The following is a 25,305-nucleotide window of genomic DNA, read 5'->3' on the forward strand; positions in this document are numbered from 1 at the left end:
CTGTCGGAAGTTTAAACTGGGTTGATCTAAACCAGAACTAAAAATTGTTTTTGCACGAATTTACTCGGAATGTTCTATATTCGAAATAAAAACAAGATCAATCGGTTGTGCTGTCTTGAATCGCAGTTTGTTAGGAGCTATACTTATATCAAATAAAAATGCATTTTTATAATAAATAACTGGTTTATTTAAGTATGAGTTTTTCTTTCGTTTGATGTACCATTTTTGTAACCGCAAGTACACTAGAATAACACTATGACGCTTTGACATTCCGATATTCTTTTCGGAGCTCCTTGTCCTTTATTTAGTAAACTAAAGTTATTATTGTATTTATTATAGATAAACAAATATTTATCCAAGGAATAATATTGGCCTGGTACACGGAGGCTGCAGACTCGTATTACACGGTAGATCCATAAACATCCGATCTCATTACTAATTTAATCTCCATAAGCCGTTGTCTAAGTAGCTTACTAAGAGGTTAGCTCAGCTGCCTGGCGCTCCTCATATACGATAACGCCATGTTGTGTGGTACCAGATAGATAGAACACACACAGAGGTTTGTTCATACGATATTAGTTATCATATCAATTTATCTACATTAAAAGTAATATCTCCTGCACTTTTCATTCTGAAAGCGTAGGCACTCATTTTATAATAACGTTGTGTTATATAAGGGAGTAATTATAAATGAGACATTAAATATAATTCTCGTATTTCAAGACAATACGCTCAAGATTCATACATAGGATACATATTGTACTTACATAATATGTATAATCTAAATACGCCAACGCTGTTAGAAAATCCCCTATCGATTTATAATGAAAATATCATGACAGTCCCTCAATCTGTCTGTCCGTTTGCACAAAACTCTTGATAATAATTTCTTTAAACTAGGTACATAGGTTCCTCTTGGTCAAAGAAAAATCTCTATTTAATTTTTGGTCAAAAGATAAAAGTCTTTCCATCCGCCTGTGAGTCAACTGTTGATAAAAAAGGCCTAGAGATTTGAAGCTTGGTACTTAAGCTCTTCTTAGTCTAAGAAAACCCTCTTTATAACTTTTGGGAAAATATCACATTTCAGTCCATCCGTCTGTAAAGCACCTCTTTATATAAAGGTCTTAAGTACTTGAAACTAGGTGTGTAGATTTCTTTTGGTCCTAGAAAGAACTCTATTAATTTTGGGGTCAATATAAAACTGCTGTCCGTCCGTCGGTGAGATAAATCTTAAGTTACGTTCTCTTGGACCCATCCATTATCTGTTTTATCGGTTTATATTATTAGGTTATTACAGGTTTTTATTTATCTCCATAATTCTAACTTAATTATCTTAGTAGGCTATAACTATTGCAAATCTATTCAGCGTGATAAACAAGGCTTTTAGAATGGGGGTTTTTGGGGCTTTGAATATATCGATATAGAAACTCGACATGATTACGAATTATTTCACATATAAATTAGCTTATTAGGAAATTATTTACTATTATAGGGTAGAAAAGGTGCCCTTTAATTCTGTTTCGGGGATCCCTCAAGATTTTGTTTTAGACCTCATGAACGGCTATCGTCCGTAACCCCAATTTGCCTTGTCACTGATCGAACCATATCGTTCAAGTTAATAAAAAGAAGCCAGCTTTTCCAAGAAAAACATGTGTTTACGTGTGTGTTTAGGATAGTGTATAGTAAGTGTGTTACACCTGCTGCTGACAAGATCTTCACACACATCCTTATTACAGTCAAATCCCATGATCCTCTTTCATACTACACAATTACTGTTCTACGATGATTTTTATTCAATAAAAGTTTTACATCGTGTTTACATTCTTTAGTAGAGCTAAAATAAACATGTGAATTTTCACAGCCAATACAAAAAATAAAAAGATTGATAAATAAAAAAGTAAAAAGTACAAACTACACTTTTGCTAAAAAAATTATTTAAGGCAAATAATAAATATAAATAGATAAACTTAAGTATTTAAGTACTCTTCTACAGAGTAAAATGCCCGTTTTATGAGGTAGCATTTTAAGGAATCTTTGTGAGTATAGTGTATCTTCATGTATAAATTAGCTCCCATGTTAACATTAACATTTCCAACGTCTGCATTCAATTTTACATTTATTTTATTTTATTAAATTTAATATTTTCCGTGTTTTTAACATCTAGAACATAATTACTCTACTTCTAATTAAGATAGAGACATATAAAAACTTTGAGAATATTTTTATAGCTACAACGCCTGGTATCCTTAATAATAACAAGTGCTATCTATGTTAACTATGTTTTAGTATTTTTAAATTTAGAATCTATCGTGAAGAATTAAATTACAAAATAAAGATTAAGACATTGTATTGAAATGCAATATTTACTATAACTTCGTTTTAATAATACAAGTTGAATATAAATATCTTTTCTGCAATCATAAAAATGGGTCTCTATATACGATAGTAACTATGTTTCGATTGTTTCCGTAGATTTTGATTTGTTAACTTAGTCACATGCAGGAGTAAGATTTATAAAGTTTTAAAAATTAGATCTTTTTGTTCTTATTTTATCATACCTGAACAAATGCTATCCTAAAAAATCAATCAAAACAAAAACTAACCAATACAATTATAAGTTATTTTCTTAGCAGTTGTGATAACTTATAGTTTATAGAGCAGAAGTTTAAAGTTTTGTGCTGCATTTGTTTCAAGATGTTAAGGTAACATTGATTTTCACTGAAGTTTGTAAATATTTTACGTATTATTGAATATTAGCTCTGATCTCCTACAGCATTTAGCTCTGATAAACTTGAAGGAGGTGGTGAAGTGGTGAAGGTTATTAAAAGATATGCTTTAGTAAGCGAAACTTTGTTTAAAATATCGATGGCATAGTCGCGTCATCGATAATGTCTGCGAAGAAATGTGAAATTAAGTTGAAAACCAATGGTAATCGACACAAACTATCTTTTATTTCTTATTCGACACCATTAAATATTGCTATATAGTTAATTCTACGGAATTAAATTAAGTAAAAAAAGCAATCTTATTAACGTCACAATAAAGAATAATTACTATTTTTCATTAATTTAGTTTGTCTTGGTAGAAGTAGTAGGCAAATTTAAAGGTATAAAACTCTGTGATACATGTTCCCAAATGGTAACATCACGCTACAAAACTGTTTGCGCCGATTTCACGAGATAATGGGAGAAGGGGAGTTGATTGCTCTTGATTCCCTTCTTCACAATTAAATACTCCAGACCAGCCGTAGGGATTTTCAAGTCATTCTAAATTGTCTAAGGCACATACCACACCCTTAATTAAACCTTAACTAAATGTACTCCACGATATACTTTTATTTTATAAAAACAATACTGCTTGATAAGTATTCAGATATACTATAATTTAGAAAAACCATTATTACTTTAAAATAAATATATTTTGCTGGCTAGGTTCATTTATTAATATTAAAGTCCTTCAGGAAATGTGACAAGGAATTACAATTAATATTAACACATACCTTCATCAACTCAATGCCCTGAAGAATGTTGTCCTGTCTCCTCCCGGCCCCACTGTCATGTTAAACATTCTTGTCTGATAGACCTATGAAATATCGTTTGTTTCGTTATTTACCTACTTATTCGTTGTGTTTTGAGCTGTGTTTGTAATACTATTTTAATGTACTATGACTATAGTAGAGTTTTGAGCTCCAGATGGATAATCCTCGCTGTTAATACTATTGACGCCAGAAAATGACTAATGTACTAGAACTCGAAACTAAAGTAGAGTTTTGAGCTGTGTTTGTAATATTTAAACTATGACGACTCCAGATGGATAATCCTCGCTGTTAGTATACTATTGACGCCAGAAAATGACTAATGTACTAGAAGTCGAAACTATAGTAGAGTTTTGAGCTGTGTTTGTAATATTTAAACTATGACGACTCCAGATGGATAATCCTCGCTGTTAATACTATTGACGCCAGAAAATGACTAATGTACTAGAAGTCGAAACTAAAGTAGAGTTTTGAGCTGTGTTTGTAATATTTAAACTATGACGACTCCAGATGGATAATCCTCGCTGTTAATACTATTGACGCCAGAAAATGACTAATGTACTAGAAGTCGAAACTAAAGTAGAGTTTTGAGCTGTGTTTGTAATATTTAAACTATGACGACTCCAGATGGATAATCCTCGCTGTTAATACTATTGACGCCAGAAAATGACTAATGTACTAGAAGTCGAAACTAAAGTAGAGTTTTGAGCTGTGTTTGTAATATTTAAACTATGACGACTCCAGATGGATAATCCTCGCTGTTAATACTATTGACGCCAGAAAATGACTAATGTACTAGAAGTCGAAACTATAGTAGAGTTTTGAGCTGTGTTTGTAATATTTAAACTATGACGACTCCAGATGGATAATCCTCGCTGTTAATACTATTGACGCCAGAAAATGACTAATGTACTAGAAATCGAAACTAAAGTAGAGTTTTGAGCTGTGTTTGTAATATTTAAACTATGACGACTCCAGATGGATAATCCTCACTGTTAATACTATTGACGCCAGAAAATGACTAATGTACTAGAAATCGAAACTAAAGTAGAGTTTTGAGCTGTGTTTGTAATATTTAAACTATGAAGACTCCAGATGGATAATCCCCGCTGTTAATACTATTGACGCCAGAAAATGACTAATGTACTAGAAGTCGAAACTATAGTAAAGTTTTGAGCTGTGTTTGTAATATTTAAACTATGACGACTCCAGATGGATAATCCTCGCTGTTAATACTATTGACGCCAGAAAATGACTAATGTACTAGAACTCGAAACTATAGTAGAGTTTTGACTGCTGTTTTAGCTGTTTGACGAAGGTTCGGGGCTATAGCAATATGAAAAATAATAATACAACTATGATGGTTGGTATCAAAATGGCACCGGCCCTATAAATACATAAGGTTTTAAAGTTATAAATAAGTTTGTCTCATTTCAAAAACTGCTGGAAAATGAGAGAAGAAATACAATGTTACCACATACCAGAGCTCCCACACCAGCCGGGCCGTGTCGAACTATAGCTATAGGGTAAGAAATAATGCACGCCTAGGGAGCGGGTCGGCTACCGGGCGAGGGACTCCATGAATGAGTAAGGAAACGTTCGGTATCCTGTAATTGCATCCTGTACGGTCCCAGTGTTCCGGATCATGCTTCACGCTGCAGTAACTTTGTCGGTAGTTATAACATCTAAAATCGATACAATTTTAATTGAGAACCAAAACCTTCCAATCTAAGTTTAAAACTGAATAGTTCGGGGGCATAAAATATCCTTTATTCCTTATTCGATACTGTAAAATATTCTTAAACAATTGGCCATGCCTAGAGCAAACGAAAAATTTGAGTTTCTTTCAAGTAGGCTTGAACCGTTCTGTTTCAATCAAAATCTGTGTCAAAGTTAATATCATTTACAATCTCATGGTACTATTAGAAATACTACATCTAATCACCATCTCACTCATCTCAATACAGCATTAGGAACACATCAAGTTCATGAGCAATTAAAAACATTTGTACATTCAGAGATTCTATTCGCGTTAAAAAATTTTAACACCTTACCGACCCTACAGTCAGTGCGGAAAATAAATCTGGTTTACCGGCCGCTCTGCCGTAACTTCGGCGTATGTATCACATCGTCGTAGCGAAGCGTAGAAGTTTTATAATCAGTTTGGTTCTCCTGTCCAGTATGATTAGGATAATTTTCAATAGGCTTATCAATCACAGATATATAAACAGCAAGTTGGCTTATTGAAAGATCTAACGTTTTTAGTAACTTTTCCTTAAAATTGCATAAGTTTTTACGTATAATTATAGGCTATCATTATATTATCAGTGTAGAAAATATTGCGATATTAGAACAGCATTTAAAACGCCAAACACTTTTAGACAGTCTCATAAAAAATATTCGAAAAAATGTCACTCGCGATTAATAAAATTAAAAATGTCTCTCCATCAACTTCTACAAAACGATCCCGAATAATGTTGCAAACTGTAAACTTTGGGCAGTAGCATACTAACAACACTACACAAAATACACAACCATTCATTCTGTTTTTTTTTGTTTGTTCACAAAAAATTATGTTCATATTATTTTCTTTTATACTTTCTAGAAATTCTAAAATATATTTTTTAGCAATAGGGGTGATACAAAGATTAAAGAAATTATGATGGGCATTTATTTGTTACTGGTAAAAAGATAAAAATGTATTATGAAAAAAATTTAATGGATGAATTTATTTATAATATTCAACAAGTTTTTTTAATAAGTTGTCATTTTCTTCAGAATCTAAGGGCTTATTGCATTCATGAAATTCACTAATAAAGAGTAATATGACTCATAATCATATATCAAATGCTGGAAAATTTTAAATCATATAAAAATATCCTAACTAGTTATAATAGTCGATAAATATTTTAAGCTCATTTTCATTTATAAAATAAATTATTTTTTTAATAGAATGCCAATTCATAATAACTGTTTTACAAGTTCTCAAAATACTAGAATCTGTAGAGACTTTGGAGAATTACTTTTTTAACTTTCAGACAACACTTTAAAAAATATTTAGTAAAAATAAATTTATTTGAGAATATGTTTTTTATGAAATTTTGATACATTAAGCATAAGGTTTTGAAACTTATAAAAGAATATTTTTAATTAATATTGAACGGATTTTCATTTAAACATAATTACGAAAACGTTTATAAAAATTAAGGATAGTTTATAAATACATGCTAAAACAATATTTTCATTTGATTCGACGTAATTATTATCATCATTCGAAACACAGTTTTAAACCAATAGAGACAGAATATCTATTTGAACAGAATTTTCTTCTATTTTTCACCGGGTTTTAAAATATTTGTCATTAAAAGAACTTTAGAATTTCTGTTTAAAACGTTGGATTATTTATGGTGCTTCAGACAAAGATTTTAAAAAGATTTTCTGTCAGTTCTTAAAGTGGTCTAGGAACTCCATTTTCTTATCGACTTATAGTGAATAGCGTTGAATAGGGTACATTTTCACCTAATAATGTTATAAGATAGTGTTTTGTATGAATTTCAAAATAATTTATATTTTTATGTAAAATGTACTTATAAATTGATACTTATATTATTTATATACGAATATATAAAACACTATATTACATTTTTCTATTATTTTACAAAAGAAAACTCACAATTCTCCAATAATTTGTGTATTTTACCACGAGGCCTTTCGACATCGAAGATGCCATCATCAGGTGTGGCATAGAAAATTGATATTCCAATAAGAAGAGCTCCTGCTCCTTCATAACTACATTACATTGTTTGAAGAAAATTTACTTTCGTCAACCCTATTCACTATAATATAGGATCGTAACTCTGACAACCTGTAGACGTATTGACCCCGTCTTTTGCAGAGTCGCTGATGATCCGCGCATTACACAGAGAAAATGTGGTAATGCTCATCATTACCTTCAGTACTATGCAGTTAGAACTAATCATTATCCACAGACTTGTAAAATCGGTGGTGAGCTTAAAACGGTCTATACCTGGGTAAATGGGTTAAGGAATTACGAGTTTTATTTCTATTACTGGCTTCGCCTTTTATATAAATATATAAATTTTATACTTTACAAAAAATACAAATGTACAAATTAATTTTACTGAGTACTCAAATACGCCAGCATACGATATCCATGTATAAATCGTTTCTGTTTATGATTTACAACAGCTACAACGTTATACATTCAAGGTTTTTACAGAAAACATGTGACAATTCATAATCGTAATGATTATTATATAGTATAGTACCACACATATTGTTCACAGGTAGGTACAATTTAATAAACTTAGTAGGTACTGAAGATAAAAATACTTTTTTGTCATACAATTTATGACGGATATATCCGTCAATGATAATGGTAACTTAGGGGAGTCTTATTAAAGCTAAAAGATACATATTTATCGTTCTTATTATAACATTTTTAAAGGGCCACTAGCGACATTACGTTTATACCTGGCTTCCCATTCGTCACTCGGTCATCGACTACTTATTCCTTTATTTTAGCTATGGTATCGTTTTATTCCAAACTTTCAGGATCCATAACTATCTATCTAATGAGTATCGTGTAGTTGAAGCACAAAATCAGCCTAGAGGATGTCAGATCGCTGGAAGGAAGGCTCTTCTGCAACGTTGGCATTGTTTATCCAACAAGACCATTATTTGGTGCGACGGACTCGAGAGCTGGCCTGGACCCAGACACTTCACATCTGCCATCTCTAGCGCCAACTCGATACTGCATATACGCGCTTGTCTCACTCTCTCACCCACCTGTGTTTACTGTAAGAGCTGTCCAACTATACCAGACCGTCATGTGTCATCGCTGAGACCACCGAGTACCACGTGTAGGTACGTTTGTAGACAGTTTCTTCTAAGGGTTTGATAACGAGAACTTTTAGGAGCTTAGTTATTTGAAGGATACAGGATTATTCAGGTGATTTGCTATCAATCGGTAAAACAAAACAATCAGTAACACTAGGTTTCGAGATCTGCAATCTGATCTCTTCCTCAGCCGAATACCTAACCTAACACATAACTGCAATCTGGGTTAAAATAAGTAAATCATACTAAAGCGTTGTGACACGCATAAATCAGGAACCACAACAGCCATGTTTTGTGTCTACACTAAGCACACTATATCTAAAACATGCATTTAATAAAACTAAACACTAACTATTAAGCTAAAGAACAGAATACAGGTCACAATAGGTCTGCACTCACCGGCCATCCAAATACAACTGTTGCAACCAATTCATTCTGTTACTTCTTAGAAAACATTTTTAAATTTATAAAAAATTCGCGGCAAGGAAACTACCTAAACTCATACTTTGAAAGAGTGTTTCAAGCCTCTAAATCGGAATCAAGCGACGGACCTGAGTAATGCAGAAATTATCTTGTTTTCTTTTATGGGTTCTGGCGGTGTTTTCATAAGATACTAGGATGAGGATTAATGTAAACTAGATACTGCAGTCATCAATAAAAGTATAATATTACAAAATTACTACGAGATATTGTCAATAACAATTCTTGCAATACTGCTTTTCAAATAGTACCGTTTCTACTCTTCCGACTTCTAATAACAGAATTTAAGTTTTCAGCGATTTTTACAACAGTTAAAGACTTTTAATAACCCCGATATTCTGGGCACTTAAAACTGCTACGCGAAACCTCACATGACTTTGCGACAATGGTACTTTCTTTTATCTTATCGCAGAGCTATTCTTGATCTATATGTTGATATTTTTCAATTTTCTTTTATATTGTAGGTCCCTGACTACGATTACTGTCGTAATGACCTATAGCACCTCATCGGTTTTTGAATCGGTTCAGAAGGTTGGAATCTCCAAGGACCGTTAGTTGGCTCTTTAATCAGTTATTTCTGGTCAGCAGCGAAGAAGAAGGCAGCGTTCAGTTGCAAGTTCTGCTTAAATCTAACGATAAATTAGGATTTAGATATAGCCTACTGACAACAGCAACAAAGTAGAATCTTGATTCTTGTGAAATTGTAAAAAGGACTTTGTATTTTTAACATTATTTGCTTCAACATATAGAATATGTAGAATTGTGCTTTTATATCAAATATAAATATTGAGAGTAATGAGAAAAAAGCCTTAATCAGGCTGTGATTTGCACAATCACGCATTACAAACTGTCTTGAATTCTACAAGGAAAACAGGAACATAAACGTTCGTAGCTATTTTAAATAGATTAAAAAACATTATAAGTACATAAAATATATTTGTAGAGAAAATTAATGTTAAAAACAAGATTTTTTTTATTTTACTGATAAATGGGACGAACTGACTTTAGATATGAAGTACACTGTTTTTGACGTTCCCAAAAATAATTCAAAGTAAATGTACCTGCTGTTCGATGATTGTTTATTGTTCTATATACGTCATAAAATAAAATCACAGCCCACTCTCGCTCCGACAGTAAGACACAGCTGGATGGTGTAACGCAGCATCAGACACCAAAAGATGGACCGGTGTACGTCTCAACCCACTGCCTTCTCAATTACGTCCCGTTAAACAGTGCTTGTTCACTGATCTGTGAAACTTTGTCGCTGCGTTCAGACTTTCTATCGTAAATCCACAAAATTTGTGTTTTTACTATTTTATCTTTTTTTAATAGCACGAATTCTCCCCAAATACATAAATTCATTTACTTGCGAGGTTGGTAGGTTTAGTAAACCCACATTGCAATTGCTGAGCGTAAGCAAATCTATCAACTATAAAATATATCGTGGCTGTACCTGACGTATATTGTAGCTAGAATACTTAAATGTAGTATTATTGAATGTAAGATTTCACTGAGTTACGTTATTCATGCACATATAAGTGGACCAAAAGAAATCCGTGGAAAGACGGAAACTGTACGCAAGTCAAATGTTATATAAGTTTGAAACCCTTTATCAAACAAAACCAATTGGCCTGAGGGAAATGAAATTTGATCCCAAGCGAAGATAACAGCTACTTAAAAATTAATATTAATCATAATGCTTCTTTGCTTGAAGTTTATTTTTAACTTTGAAAGGATTGTGAACCAAAAACAGGATTTTTCCGGACATTTGCCATCGTTCAGTAATCCAAAAACAATCAGTAAGAATACGTTTCGAGATCGAAATCTGGTCTTTTCTTCAGGTAAATAACTATCCTAACACATCATTACAAAACTTAATAAAAAAACTAAACACAACACTAATTATTACAACTTAACTAGAGAATACAGGCCACAATAGGGTTGCACTCACCGACCAACCACCTACGACATTCGTAGGTGGTTGGTCGGCGAATGCAGACCTGTAGTTTGGTTGTAATAATTAGTGTTGTGTTAGTTTTTTATTAAGTTCATGTTTCAGAGTTAGTGAAGTTGACATACAACAATCGGTTGTAATTCCTGAGCATGTCACAACGCTCTGGTATAATTTGTTTATTTTAATCTATTTTGTAATTATGTGTTAGGTTAGTTATTTGCCTAATAAAGAGGAAAAGTATTTAAAGCTAATTTAGTTAAAATGCGTAATTATTTATTTTGCGTTATTTTATTATATCTAACATGAAGTACAAATCCAAATCGTCAACATATGCTTACTGTATTGGCGGAACACATCATTTTAATGTGATCATTCGACCTTTAACGCAAAGATTTGCTAAAAATATTGGCTATTTTAAAGGTTTTAAAGGAAAAATTAAAAATAAGCAAACCTGTTTTTAATAAAATGTATTTAAGGATCAACTTTGGCCGATCCCAAACAACCTTCCTTCCTAAAAAGTTCAAAATTCCTAATGATGCATATTTCTACTATAAATTAAATTTAATCGATTACTAACACGATTTTACGTTTATGACTAACGTTAATGCCAAAGTCTTTCAAATTAATTAAACTTTTCTGATTTTACTGCGGAATTCCCATTACAAATAACCAAACAAGACGATCAGCATTTTACGAAGATTTCTAACGTAACCTTCGTGTGTTATAACTCAACACATAGCGTAACCCTTAAGAGACTAAAGAACTGTCGATGTACAAGTTAAATCATTATGTTGGAAATTTATAAAGGATTATACATTATTCAGAGGCAAATACTGCTGCACCTGATTCATACTGTTCAATATAACATGTAAGAGGATCGACGCTCTGGACATTATCGATATTCATGCAGAGTGGGTGGCTGTGTTTTACTCTGTGATTCTACCAACACACTGGGATAACCGGTTACTGAGGCTACTTCTATTTGCATATTGAGGGTATAACTTTCAGAGGCAAATACTGCTGCTCCTGATTGATACTGTTCACTATAACATGTAAGATGATCGACGGTCTGGACATTATCGATATTCATGCAGAGTGGGTGGCTGTGTTTTACTCTGTGATTCTACCAACACACTGGGATAACCGGTTACTGAGGCTACTTCTATTTGCATATTGAGGGTATAACTTTCAGAGGCAAATACTGCTGCTCCTGATTGATACTGTTCACTATAACATGTAAGAGGGGCGGCGGTCTGTAATCTACGTTATCTATTAGAGACTACACCGTATAAACTATCACTTATATGTAACTTGCCTCCAACTCCATAATCTATTTTGTATTAAACTTTTTAGTGGAGGTAGGCGGTTCATTTAGAGTTTAGTGTACTACTTTCTTGTGGCTATTTTCTAATTAATTATCAATCAATTGCATAGTATAAAAACACTTATGTGTACTAAAGTATAATCTATATTTAAACACCTAATTTTTAGCTTAAACTTTCTGAACTTCGATTTTTGCTAATATCTTTCAGTATTCAAACAACTGATTTTCTATTTTCTTGGGAAATCAAAGAAAATCGTTCTCCTACCATTTCAATTATCGCTTAATCATCCTGTCTTCAGTTTCTCTTTCTGCTCTGGCGTAACACCGCCCCCCCTCCACCATCAACCACAACTCTGCCCCCACTGGTCAAGATATCTGGAGACGCTATTGTGTTACTTTCATTCGCAGAATCCCAGGAGAATATCTAAAGACAAATTGTATTGGAATAGCAATAACTCAAGATGTAGTGTAGGATATCTAAGCAATAATAAAATTGTTACAGAGATAAAATTATTTCCATCAACATGTAGAATGTTTGAAAAAACACTACCCTATGTAATGACTGAAATACAAACATAATCCATATCGAAGAATCCGGCAGAGCTTAACGAAATATGTATGGCATAGAGGAACAGCCATCAACACGATTATCCCAAAATTCCCTACGGATCTTTTATAATCAGTCAACAAATCCTACAGAATTTTCTACTTCGATTGCCCAAAAAGAACTAGTTCAAGTAGACTATTAAAATAGTTACAGTTCATTACTCTCGAGTAATGATCGAATCATAAACTCCGAATCAAATACAGTATAAGTCTTTCGCTTGTCTCATTAGTTTCAACACTAATTATAATAAGTCATGAACGATTTTACATTTAAGTGATAAATGTAATGGTCGCGTATGACATCCAAAGTTAATACAGTAAAACTATATTTGTATGGAACACCGAACAAGTAGACTTATAATACTATTGATTATTTATTCTAGACTTGGGTTACCCCCGAATCCCAGGGCATCCAGGTTGAAAACCGGACAGATAAGGTATTTTTGGTTCATAATTCTTGAGTAACATAAATTAGCAGAACTGTGTCAAATTATAATTAGTATAGTTTTTTAATTGTTATTTTATTTCATTAAATGTAAAACAGTTAATGCAAAATAAATTATTTGCATACGGTGAACAAAGAACATTATGAACCAGAATGAAGTAGTTAGTATCAGAAGAATGAGGTAATACCTGTAGGATTGTGAAATCTAATTTGTATAAACCCCATTTACTATAAGTGTCGTACAATATCTGTATAATCTAGCACTGTTAAGGTGCTGTACGGAAGTGATACAAAAGTACATTTTTAACAGTTGTCAAAACGTGCATTCCAGGAGACCCGCCATTTCCCTCCCACTCACATCTTCGTTTATTTTCGAGAGGTTGCTCAACCTGACACGTGTACCACCATTGTTGCACGCTGCTATCTGCTCTTTTGATAATAATCCTAGGTATATCCCTTTAAAATATTAGTATTTGGTACTTTTAACGTATAATACCAAGATCTATTTATGATATCAAGTGTTATTTAGCGTTACAGACTTCTTTATATTTGTGTGTTTTTTCAAATTTCTGCTCAAACTGCTGTACTGTTTTTTTTTTCATATGCCATATTAATATCTCAGTTTAATCAGCATATTATTGGTAGTCTAATTAGTTAAAGAAATTGTATAAAAATTTCTCAAATACTTAATATTTTATTTATTTTTGCAATTACATTATTAAGCGCAGCCAAATAGAACCATAAAATAATGCAAAACTTATGAGAATAATTGAGTTTTAATTTGTGACTGGTAAAGACTTTGCGTGAAGTTGTTTGGTGGTGTATTATTATCGACTCAACTATTTGCCCCAGAGAAAACTACCGTACAAATTTGTAGTTGCGCACTGGTCTTACGGATGAGACTTACCATCAGAGGTGTAGGGAGCAGTCAGTCGATCGCCGCGTGAATACCCGAGCTGGATGCCATGAGCGTCCCCTCACCTTGACGTCTGTGTATTGACTGAAGCGAGCTGAACACGGACAGAGCAGCACGTCCAGATCCAGTGTTGCCTCCCTCCACCAGGCAAATATCCCGCCAAATCTTATCGATTTGTGGTGCGCAGAGTGCATTGCTCCTGCACAACCTCATGTATTTGTATTTTTAATCGACTATATAGACAAATTTTTCTGTCTCTTATGTACACTAATCACTGAACCGACGATGATTTTAATGACACACTTTCGTGGTATCACAAAATTACAACCCCGGCGAGGTTTTGTACTCGTTTTCAACAACCGTAAGTGTACATGAGAAGAATACACAATACGAGATCTGCTACACGTTTAAGGCCATGCCTGTATACGATGCACCTTGCATTCATGAAATATGCAAACGATGTATGTTGCTGAGAGAGAAACGAGTATAATAATCCACTAATGCAGTTGTTTGATGTTCCATACTGTTTCTAAAAATATACTATTATGCTTGTAATAAGTAGATAGGCAGATCGAATCCTGAAATATACGTATCTGAGTTGTAAACTTTATTATGACATAATTATTTGAAAACGTATAATTATTTTGTATAGGTTAAGAAACCTATTCTAAATCTGATATTTAAATTTCTAAATTTCTAGAACTGTATCTTTATTTGTCCTTACTCTCTCGTATGGCTCATTTTAAAAGTTATTTTAAGTGGGGATTTTCTATTTTGTTGTACGGATACACGTCATTTATAATATACTCATATTATGGCTATGCATTCCCTTAATCAGGCCCGTGTTCAGGCCGGTTTTTTTTTTCAAACAATTTTACAGGACTCGACAATTCTGAAGGGACCGTGTCGGTGGAGCGGGACATGACGGGGCCCGGCCGAACATCTTTTCCGGGATCCGCCAAAACTTGAGTCCTTAACAATTACGTCATTGATGAATTACGTCTCTTATGAATGATATGAGTTTTTCATCGTACGTACACATGTCAATCCACGTACTAGACTCTTCTATGTTTCATTTCATGCATTTATAACACGTTTTTATTACGGACGCGACATCTATGAGCCATCAATCTGAAAGCCGTGTCGTAGGTTTTATCACAGTAATCTGTGATCGACACCTACTTGAAGAGATCCAGTAAGATCAAATCACGGAGTACTAGTGAAAGAGCAATATTGTCTATTTTCACTGTTTTTTATTCATAGTGAAGTCAGTGACTTATGGAATATAAAAGATATTCCCAAATCATTCACGAGTGAGTGGAATAGCTAGTCAACGAGAGCACAACATTACAACGTACTCGCGCAACACAACGAGCACACTTCGGCCGGTGTCTGCCTATCTGCAGGTGACACACAGTGCACTGAAATATGTATGAGCCTTGTTCTTCTTCCGAAGCGATTTGTTAAAGACAAACTGGTAAATATAAATAAACCTATAAGCTGTGTATATAGGTTACAATCCCATAATGAACTAAAATGAAGAATATAAAACCGATTACATTTTTTTAATTAATTACCGTACACAGGGTGATCAACTCGATGTGACCATCATTGGAATCTCGGAAAGTATTAATTTTATAGCAAACTTTAAATCTGGAACTACATTATTTTTATGCTTATTCTACATTTTTGAAAATTATTTACCTTATACAGGGTGTTTAACTCGATGTGACCATCATTGGGATCTCATAAAGTATTAATTTTATAACAACATTTAAATTGGGAATTTTACATTATTTGTACGCTTATTACAATCATGTGGTTAAATTTTAATGGTTCAACGCCATTTTCCAACATGACGGTCAACTTTAAAATTTCTTATATTGAAATATTAGAAAATGGTGACCGAATTTTAACAACGTAATTTTAATGAGCATGAATAATTAGGGAAAATTCTCAATTTAAAGTTTGCTGTAAAATTAATAATGTCTGATATCGCACTGGTGGCCCACCCAGAGTTTATTACCTTGTATATGAGGTACTTATAAGTACTTACATTTTGAATGGTTCGTGATGATGAAACTCATAATTAAAAAACAATACATCTGCATCTGGTATGAGTAACTTATTGATAATGAATTAATAAATATTGATTTTATTAATTCACCAACCACTATAATATAATTATATTGTGTAAATTGTACTTCTAAAATATTAACACATTTACAGTTTAATCAAAGACCAATTTTATTAAGATCAATGAAAATCTAAACCTAGACGCTTTACTGAGGTTACTGAAATACATTAACAGTAAGAGCAGTCATCGAAATTCGCTACTGCTGCTCTGTGTATGAAGTAAATGACAGTCACTAGGGCTGGTCTTAGGATGGCGTTTAGAAAGGTATTCCAGTCAGGCTTCTGTGTATATGAAATATAAATTTTTATGAACGTGCTGGAAGAGACATTTATCAAGTTTTTTTTTCTAATTTTAAAGATTGAGACCCAACAAATTATTATCTTTTTTTTAATTTGGCATTTCTGAAAAAGCATTATTTCATAAACTTTAAAAAAAGAGTTATTGTAATGTTTCTAGAATGTGTAATAACCTTGTGTACGAAAAATGGACAGTATAAACAATATCTCCATAAAGATTCTCGTTTAAAAAAGAATGAACTTTTAATTTTCACAAAATGAAATAAAACCGTAAGAGCCAAACGACTCGGCGCCCCCAGCCATTCTAGACTTTCTTGTCCTTTTTAGCTTTTAAGCTAAGCGGCGAACGCAATGTTTTCTAAGTAAGAAGGTATTAAACCTTGTAAGAGCCAAACGACTCGGCGCCCCCAGCCATTCTAGACTTTCTTGTCCTTTTTAGTTTCTAAGCTAAGCGGCGAACGCAATGTTTTCTAAGTAAGAAGGTATTAAACCTTGTAAGAGCCAAACGACTCGGCGCCCCCAGCCATTCTAGACTTTCTTGTCCTTTTTAGTTTCTAAGCTAAGCGGCGAACGCAATGTTTTCTAAGTAAGAAGGTATTAAACCTTGTAAGAGCCAAACGACTCGGCGCCCCCAGCCATTCTAGACTTTCTTGTCCTTTTTAGCTTCTAAGCTAAGCGGCGAACGCAATGTTTTCTAAGTAAGAAGGTATTAAACCTTGTAAGAGCCAAACGACTCGGCGCCCCCAGCCATTCTAGACTTTCTTGTCCTTTTTAGTTTCTAAGCTAAGCGGCGAACGCAATGTTTTCTAAGTAAGAAGGTATTAAACCTTGTAAGAGCCAAACGACTCGGCGCCCCCAGCCATTCTAGACTTTCTTGTCCTTTTTAGTTTCTAAGCTAAGCGGCGAACGCAATGTTTTCTAAGTAAGAAGGTATTAAACCTTGTAAGAGCCAAACGACTCGGCGCCCCCAGCCATTCTAGACTTTCTTGTCCTTTTTAGTTTCTAAGCTAAGCGGCGAACGCAATGTTTTCTAAGTAAGAAGGTATTAAACCTTGTAAGAGCCAAACGACTCGGCGCCCCCAGCCATTCTAGACTTTCTTGTCCTTTTTAGTTTCTAAGCTAAGCGGCGAACGCAATGTTTTCTAAGTAAGAAGGTATTAAACCTTGTAAGAGCCAAACGACTCGGCGCCCCCAGCCATTCTAGACTTTCTTGTCCTTTTTAGTTTCTAAGCTAAGCGGCGAACGCAATGTTTTCTAAGTAAGAAGGTATTAAACCTTGTAAGAGCCAAACGACTCGGCGCCCCCAGCCATTCTAGACTTTCTTGTTCTTTTTTAGTTTCTAAGCTAAGCGGCGAACGCAATGTTTTCTAAGTAAGAAGGTATTAAACCTTGTAAGAGCCAAACGACTCGGCGCCCCCAGCCATTCTAGACTTTCTTGTCCTTTTTAGTTTCTAAGCTAAGCGGCGAACGCAATGTTTTCTAAGTAAGAAGGTATTAAACCTTGTAAGAGCCAAACGACTCGGCGCCCCCAGCCATTCTAGACTTTCTTGTCCTTTTTAGTTTCTAAGCTAAGCGGCGAACGCAATGTTTTCTAAGTAAGAAGGTATTAAACCTTGTAAGAGCCAAACGACTCGGCGCCCCCAGCCATTCTAGACTTTCTTGTCCTTTTTAGTTTCTAAGCTAAGCGGCGAACGCAATGTTTTCTAAGTAAGAAGGTATTAAACCTTGTAAGAGCCAAACGACTCGGCGCCCCCAGCCATTCTAGACTTTCTTGTCCTTTTTAGCTTCTAAGCTAAGCGGCGAACGCAATGTTTTCTAAGTAAGAAGGTATTAAACCTTGTAAGAGCCAAACGACTCGGCGCCCCCAGCCATTCTAGACTTTCTTGTCCTTTTTAGTTTCTAAGCTAAGCGGCGAACGCAATGTTTTCTAAGTAAGAAGGTATTAAACCTTGTAAGAGCCAAACGACTCGGCGCCCCCAGCCATTCTAGACTTTCTTGTCCTTTTTAGTTTCTAAGCTAAGCGGCGAACGCAATGTTTTCTAAGTAAGAAGGTATTAAACCTTGTAAGAGCCAAACGACTCGGCGCCCCCAGCCATTCTAGACTTTCTTGTCCTTTTTAGTTTCTAAGCTAAGCGGCGAACGCAATGTTTTCTAAGTAAGAAGGTATTAAACCTTGTAAGAGCCAAACGACTCGGCGCCCCCAGCCATTCTAGACTTTCTTGTCCTTTTTAGTTTCTAAGCTAAGCGGCGAACGCAATGTTTTCTAAGTAAGAAGGTATTAAACCTTGTAAGAGCCAAACGACTCGGCGCCCCCAGCCATTCTAGACTTTCTTGTCCTTTTTAGTTTCTAAGCTAAGCGGCGAACGCAATGTTTTCTAAGTAAGAAGGTATTAAACCTTGTAAGAGCCAAACGACTCGGCGCCCCCAGCCATTCTAGACTTTCTTGTCCTTTTTAGTTTCTAAGCTAAGCGGCGAACGCAATGTTTTCTAAGTAAGAAGGTATTAAACCTTGTAAGAGCCAAACGACTCGGCGCCCCCAGCCATTCTAGACTTTCTTGTCCTTTTTTAGTTTCTAAGCTAAGCGGCGAACGCAATGTTTTCTAAGTAAGAAGGTATTAAACCTTGTAAGAGCCAAACGACTCGGCGCCCCCAGCCATTCTAGACTTTCTTGTCCTTTTTAGTTTCTAAGCTAAGCGGCGAACGCAATGTTTTCTAAGTAAGAAGGTATTAAACCTTGTAAGAGCCAAACGACTCGGCGCCCCCAGCCATTCTAGACTTTCTTGTCCTTTTTAGTTTCTAAGCTAAGCGGCGAACGCAATGTTTTCTAAGTAAGAAGGTATTAAACCTTGTAAGAGCCAAACGACTCGGCGCCCCCAGCCATTCTAGACTTTCTTGTCCTTTTTAGTTTCTAAGCTAAGCGGCGAACGCAATGTTTTCTAAGTAAGAAGGTATTAAACCTTGTAAGAGCCAAACGACTCGGCGCCCCCAGCCATTCTAGACTTTCTTGTCCTTTTTAGTTTCTAAGCTAAGCGGCGAACGCAATGTTTTCTAAGTAAGAAGGTATTAAACCTTGTAAGAGCCAAACGACTCGGCGCCCCCAGCCATTCTAGACTTTCTTGTCCTTTTTTAGCTTCTAAGCTAAGCGGCGAACGCAATGTTTTCTAAGTAAGAAGGTATTAAACCTTGTAAGAGCCAAACGACTCGGCGCCCCCAGCCATTCTAGACTTTCTTGTCCTTTTTAGTTTCTAAGCTAAGCGGCGAACGCAATGTTTTCTAAGTAAGAAGGTATTAAACCTTGTAAGAGCCAAACGACTCGGCGCCCCCAGCCATTCTAGACTTTCTTGTCCTTTTTAGTTTCTAAGCTAAGCGGCGAACGCAATGTTTTCTAAGTAAGAAGGATTAACCTTGTAAGAGCCAAACGACTCGGCGCCCCCAGCCATTCTAGACTTTCTTGTCCTTTTTAGTTTCTAAGCTAAGCGGCGAACGCAATGTTTTCTAAGTAAGAAGGTATTAAACCTTGTAAGAGCCAAACGACTCGGCGCCCCCAGCCATTCTAGACTTTCTTGTCCTTTTTAGTTTCTAAGCTAAGCGGCGAACGCAATGTTTTCTAAGTAAGAAGGTATTAAACCTTGTAAGAGCCAAACGACTCGGCGCCCCCAGCCATTCTAGACTTTCTTGTCCTTTTTAGTTTCTAAGCTAAGCGGCGAACGCAATGTTTTCTAAGTAAGAAGGTATTAAACCTTGTAAGAGCCTGCAGTTTTTCTTCTTAACAATTCATGTAAATGCTAAGAATAAATGTTTTGTTGAGACACATGTTTTTCCATTCGTATAAAATATAAATCACATATAATCACAAGGCTAGTTGCACACACACCGATTTTGGACGACCGATTTTTACCGGCCGTCCAAATTCCAATGTGAACCGGCGCCGATCAGCTGTCGGCGTGTGTGCCAGGTTCCGTTCCCTCATTCAGTTCACTATTGGAATTTGGACGGCCGGTAAAAAATCGGTCGTCCAAATTTGGTGTGTGTGCAACTAGCCCATGTTCAGAAATATACAAACGTAAATTTTCATTTATAAATAAATACATAAAAAGCAATTTTTTTGTCAAACTGTTACCTAAATACTACTAAACTACACCCGCATTACTTTTTACAATTAACAGCATAGAGTGTAATTTTTAATTAAAAATACACTACAAGCGAGCCATGTTGCTCGGTTCACAATCGGTTAGTTCAGTAAATTTAAAAATATCCGACTGTTTATGAATGTTATTAAAAGTTTAAAATTAGTTTAAAGTAAGTAAAGAAAAACGTTCCTTGTGATATTTATAACGCCAGAGCTATGAAATATTGTGGTATAAGAACTCTTTGTTGTATTTAGCGATACATACACATTCGTCAAATTTATAACCAACAGTTGCCATGTCGTGGGAATTGCACTCTCTGAACAAAAAACTGTTAGAAATAAACAACTTGCACAAGATGAATCGTTCAGTGTACATACAACGAGTTCACACAGAAGCATAGTAAACCACGTACTGTGTAGGCCTACTTGAATGTGGTTTAATACAGTAATCATGTTATATTTCAGATTAAAAATTACTCATATAAAAGCAAAATTTTAAAATTAATAAATCCTAATTTGGATACTTACTAATTGTTAATAATATTTGTTATATTAATTATTAAACTAACTAATCCACTAAACTTCTTCCTGAATCCGAATTGATTGGAAGCTTAACAAATTTTAAATACACGAACTCCAACGGCCAAACAAATCAATACTCATTTAAAATGTTGCGGATAAAATTAAAAGTCTCAAATAACTTTTTCGTGTGTCATTAAAATATGCTTTGACAAAAATGTGGTAGCTGTTTTGTGAAAAATTACCTCTCTTCCCATCTCCCAAGCAAATTGTTATGTATTGTTTGTAAAACTTACAAAGCTTGGTTTTTATCATTTTCAAATTGATGAATTGAGAGAAAAAGTAGTGTTTGGAAGAGAAAAGCGTATTTGGAAACAAAGATATCTGGAATTTTTAATTGAAATTGTTTAACTGCTTCGTTTACTAAGACTAGAACAACTTATTATCAAGGATCCGATGGAGACAAATTGAAATTGTGTCGTAGTCCATCCGTCCATGCGACAACTTTTGATACAAAAGGTCCGTATAGGGAGTTGGAACTTTTATACATTTGTTCCTCTTAGTCCAAGGAAGCCCTATTGATTTTGTACTTATAAGGTCAAAGGGCAGTTCGTCTATCTGTCTGTCCGTCCGTGCCCGACCTCTTTCGTTATATGTTCTGTATGGATTTTCGTTACTCCACTATATCGATTTATTATTATGTAAGTAATATTCTTTATCATTTTGTATTTAATCAATTTGCCTCTCTAACCTGTCAGTTCAATTTGACCTAAGCTGATTTTGTATATATACAAAAAACTAGTCACGTGCACATTTCCCATACCCCATACTAAAACGGGGCAATTAACTTACTTTTTAGTTGCCGTGGTATATAATATTTATTATTTTTGAGTCACGCTCCTTCTCTGAAGACAAAAAATGAACTTTTTCAATTCATACAATCATTTTGAAATTAGAAATTAGGTAATTTTGTAACTAGTCCTAAGTAAAAGCGGCCTAAGGTAAATGTGTTATTTTTTACATTATGTACATGAATTATATCTTCAGGAAGAGAGCTTTGTCAAAGAATCTTAAATTAAGGAAATTTTTATCTGTAATGATTTATAAGTTTTAAAAATGACATGTTTTCAAGTAAAACCTTCTGAAAATTAATTTAAAAAACATAACATTCAGCATCATTCATCAATAAAGCACATAATGTAAAAAATATTTAACGTTACCTTCAATCGTTGTTTCGTGGTTTTAAGAAGCCACTAAATGCGGCTTCAAGTCCCTAACACAACTTGTAGAGTGAGCAAGAAATTTTCTCTTACTTTTTCAGTGATTAGAAAAGGTACTTTTAAGTGCTGAAACCATCATTTAAGTGATGGAACTTAATTTGATTTGATTATTTTCTATTCATACAGTTACAGCTTTTAACATATAATCCAAAATGAACAAACAATATTAAACAACTTTGTAATTCCAAGATTTATTATAGGATTTGCAATCAGGCACAAATAAAAATATATAAGGATAAAAATTTGAGTGTTTACAACGTGCGTATAGACTATCAATCAGTTTTGGTTTTTGTGTCTTAAACCCAACCCCGACCCACCAAGTCAAGTGTTTTTCTAGCCATAACAAATAACATTTAGCCTTTTCTTACTAGTACGTTATTAACCGCCCTGAACACAGCCACGCTTAGTTTGATTACACCATATTACTGCCTACTCCAATATCTGTGCAAATATGTGTATTTACTGTATGAAATAATCTTGATCCTATGTTTTGTACATTAACAGTCTTTTTTATTATATTGCATCAACACTGCATTCTCTTTTCAATTAAAATTTCAGACCAATCTCCTGTAAGCGTCTGGTTCAATTTTAAATGTACTTAGCGAAAAATAAATTACTCTCTGTTTATTTACTCACCTTACAAACATCAAAAATTGTTCCAAATAACCTGTGATTATGCCATTTTCGACTTCTCTTGGGAATTCTCTTTGACATGGTAAACACAGTGAACGACACTACATCGGACCGCTTCTCACTGGTTAGTTACGGAACCTGATAGTGTCAAACTGCCTATTACCAGTGCTGTAATTGCTGTGTAATTGACTTGTTGGTCTATCTAAAAATCCCAAATAGAGCTATCAAGTCATTACAAATCCGGGAAGGTTCTGACCGTTCCATCAGCTAGGAACCTGTACGCTCTGTTGCAAAACTCGAAACTCATAGTTAAAAAATTACAAATATCAAAATTCCACCTTGTAGTCAAAATTCTTGTTCTAGAAATATCGTTAAGAATTTTACTTGAAAATGTTTCTTAGTCATTAGAAACGTTAGTATCTTGGATATTAAAACTTTCTTTCATATAAATAAAAATACTACACAGACATCTAACACTCATTATACTAATAGTTCTTCCGTAATCATCGGTAACATAAAAGTGGCACTTTTAGGAGGATTTAAAATAAAGCGTTATTTTTAAGAGACTAGTGTTTTTTCTTATCTGCATAATTAACTATGATAAGTATTACTATCACACACATAGTTCTCTAGTACTCTATTCGCAGTGAGTCCAAAATTGGAGACGCACGTTTAGAATATGAGCTTCCTAAAATATTTACTTTTACCCGTACTTAAATAAATGTTTAAAATTCAACAAATACACATTGCGATCCACATCAATGTTGGCGAGAACTCTACTACACTCTCAGAGATCTAGTCAAACCCAGAATGATATCCATTCTACAGTCACAGCCCACAATAATAACCTGGTGCAATAATAACCGATGTTGTTATTTTTGCCCGAAGTTCACAATGGCATTCGTACGTTTCTAAATAGCCTAATTTAATATCGAAAGACGCATTGAACATTTTCTATCTTCACACTGCTAAACGTCTATGCCTATAACAACTAGTCTAGTGCTAAAGTGATTATACTAATCGTTTACTACAAGCAATGTTACCTTGTCTTGAAACTGAGTGGTTAGTTTCTCAGCTTATCACTCCACATTCCCGCGTTCGAATCCCAGTATGAGCGCGGAATTTTTGAGTGCTAAATATAATCATCTTAGCCCAGCCTGAAGTAATGAGAACGAAGGGCCACCTTAAGATCAACACAAAGGAATTATCGGACTTTTAAATAATTGGAATCATAATTGATTGAGAGTTAAGTAAGTGTGGATTGTATAACTTAAGCTGTACGACAGTTACTCAGATTGTCCCACGAAGAGGTTTAAACGTTTGATTTTATAGTACTTGCCCATTATGGACAAAACACTTTCAAACTCTACGCAATTCATAAAGTAGGTTTTAAAAATATTCTGTGTAAAGTAAAGCTCCTTAACAATAGTAGAAACAAAATGGTGACATATTGAAAATTTTACCATTTTGCTTCCTATAAAAATTCATTTCTTGAATTACCTGATATGATTACTGCGTTGCAGTTTTTAAGAACAGCTGTTTAATAACGCTCATTGTTGAAAACAGCTGTTTGATTGAAGAATATTGCTTGTGCTATAAAAACATAACCTAACCTCCTCCACTATAGTGTTACTGATATTGAAGTTCGAGAAAGGGCTTTTAATGATGAACAAAAAGTGAAGTGTTGTGCGAGGGCTATTGCTTTTGGTTTAATTTTGTATGATTTTTTCTATGGGGTTTCTTAAAGGAACAAGTTTATACTCGTAGCTTCAATAATGATGAGAATTAAAACAATCAATTGAAGAGGAACTTCTCCGGATACCTCAGATTTTTTTTATAAGAACAAACAGCGTGTGGCTGTGGATGGATTACAGTTCGAATAATTAGGGACTGTAATTGTAGATTTTTTGATAGGCTATGTTCTAGTTTTCTGATTGAAACGCTTTATTTCTTTAGAATATGAAAAAAAATAATTTTACAAAACCAAAAATACTGTTTTTTTTTACTGTTTTTAAAGTATATTTTTTCGAAATGCCACCATTTTGTTTCCATAATTGCTACAGAGCTGAAATTTTCACAGAACATTTTTAAAGCCTATTTATTAAATTGTGTAGAGTTTGAAAATGTTCATTGCATAAATGGGCAAGTAATATAAAATCAAATGCTTAAACCTCTTCGCGGTACACCCGGT

General features: G+C 34.3%; 1 protein-coding gene across 2 annotated transcripts in view; it reads right to left on the reverse strand.

The window, feature by feature from the left end:
• Window positions 1–23,143, reverse strand: part of LOC124359187 (ankyrin-3-like) — a 303,715-nt gene extending 280,572 nt beyond the window's left edge. For both annotated transcript variants that reach the window (XM_046811726.1, XM_046811725.1), the window contains exon 1: window positions 23,118–23,143. In XM_046811726.1, the coding sequence (XP_046667682.1) occupies window positions 23,118–23,128 (11 nt within the window). In that variant the 5' untranslated portion in view covers window positions 23,129–23,143. The remainder of the gene's footprint in view (window positions 1–23,117) is intronic.
• Window positions 23,144–25,305: the final 2,162 nt, after the last annotated feature.

The sequence above is a fragment of the Homalodisca vitripennis genome, chromosome 4, assembly GCF_021130785.1.
Source record: "Homalodisca vitripennis isolate AUS2020 chromosome 4, UT_GWSS_2.1, whole genome shotgun sequence".
NCBI classification, from domain to species: domain Eukaryota; kingdom Metazoa; phylum Arthropoda; class Insecta; order Hemiptera; family Cicadellidae; genus Homalodisca; species Homalodisca vitripennis.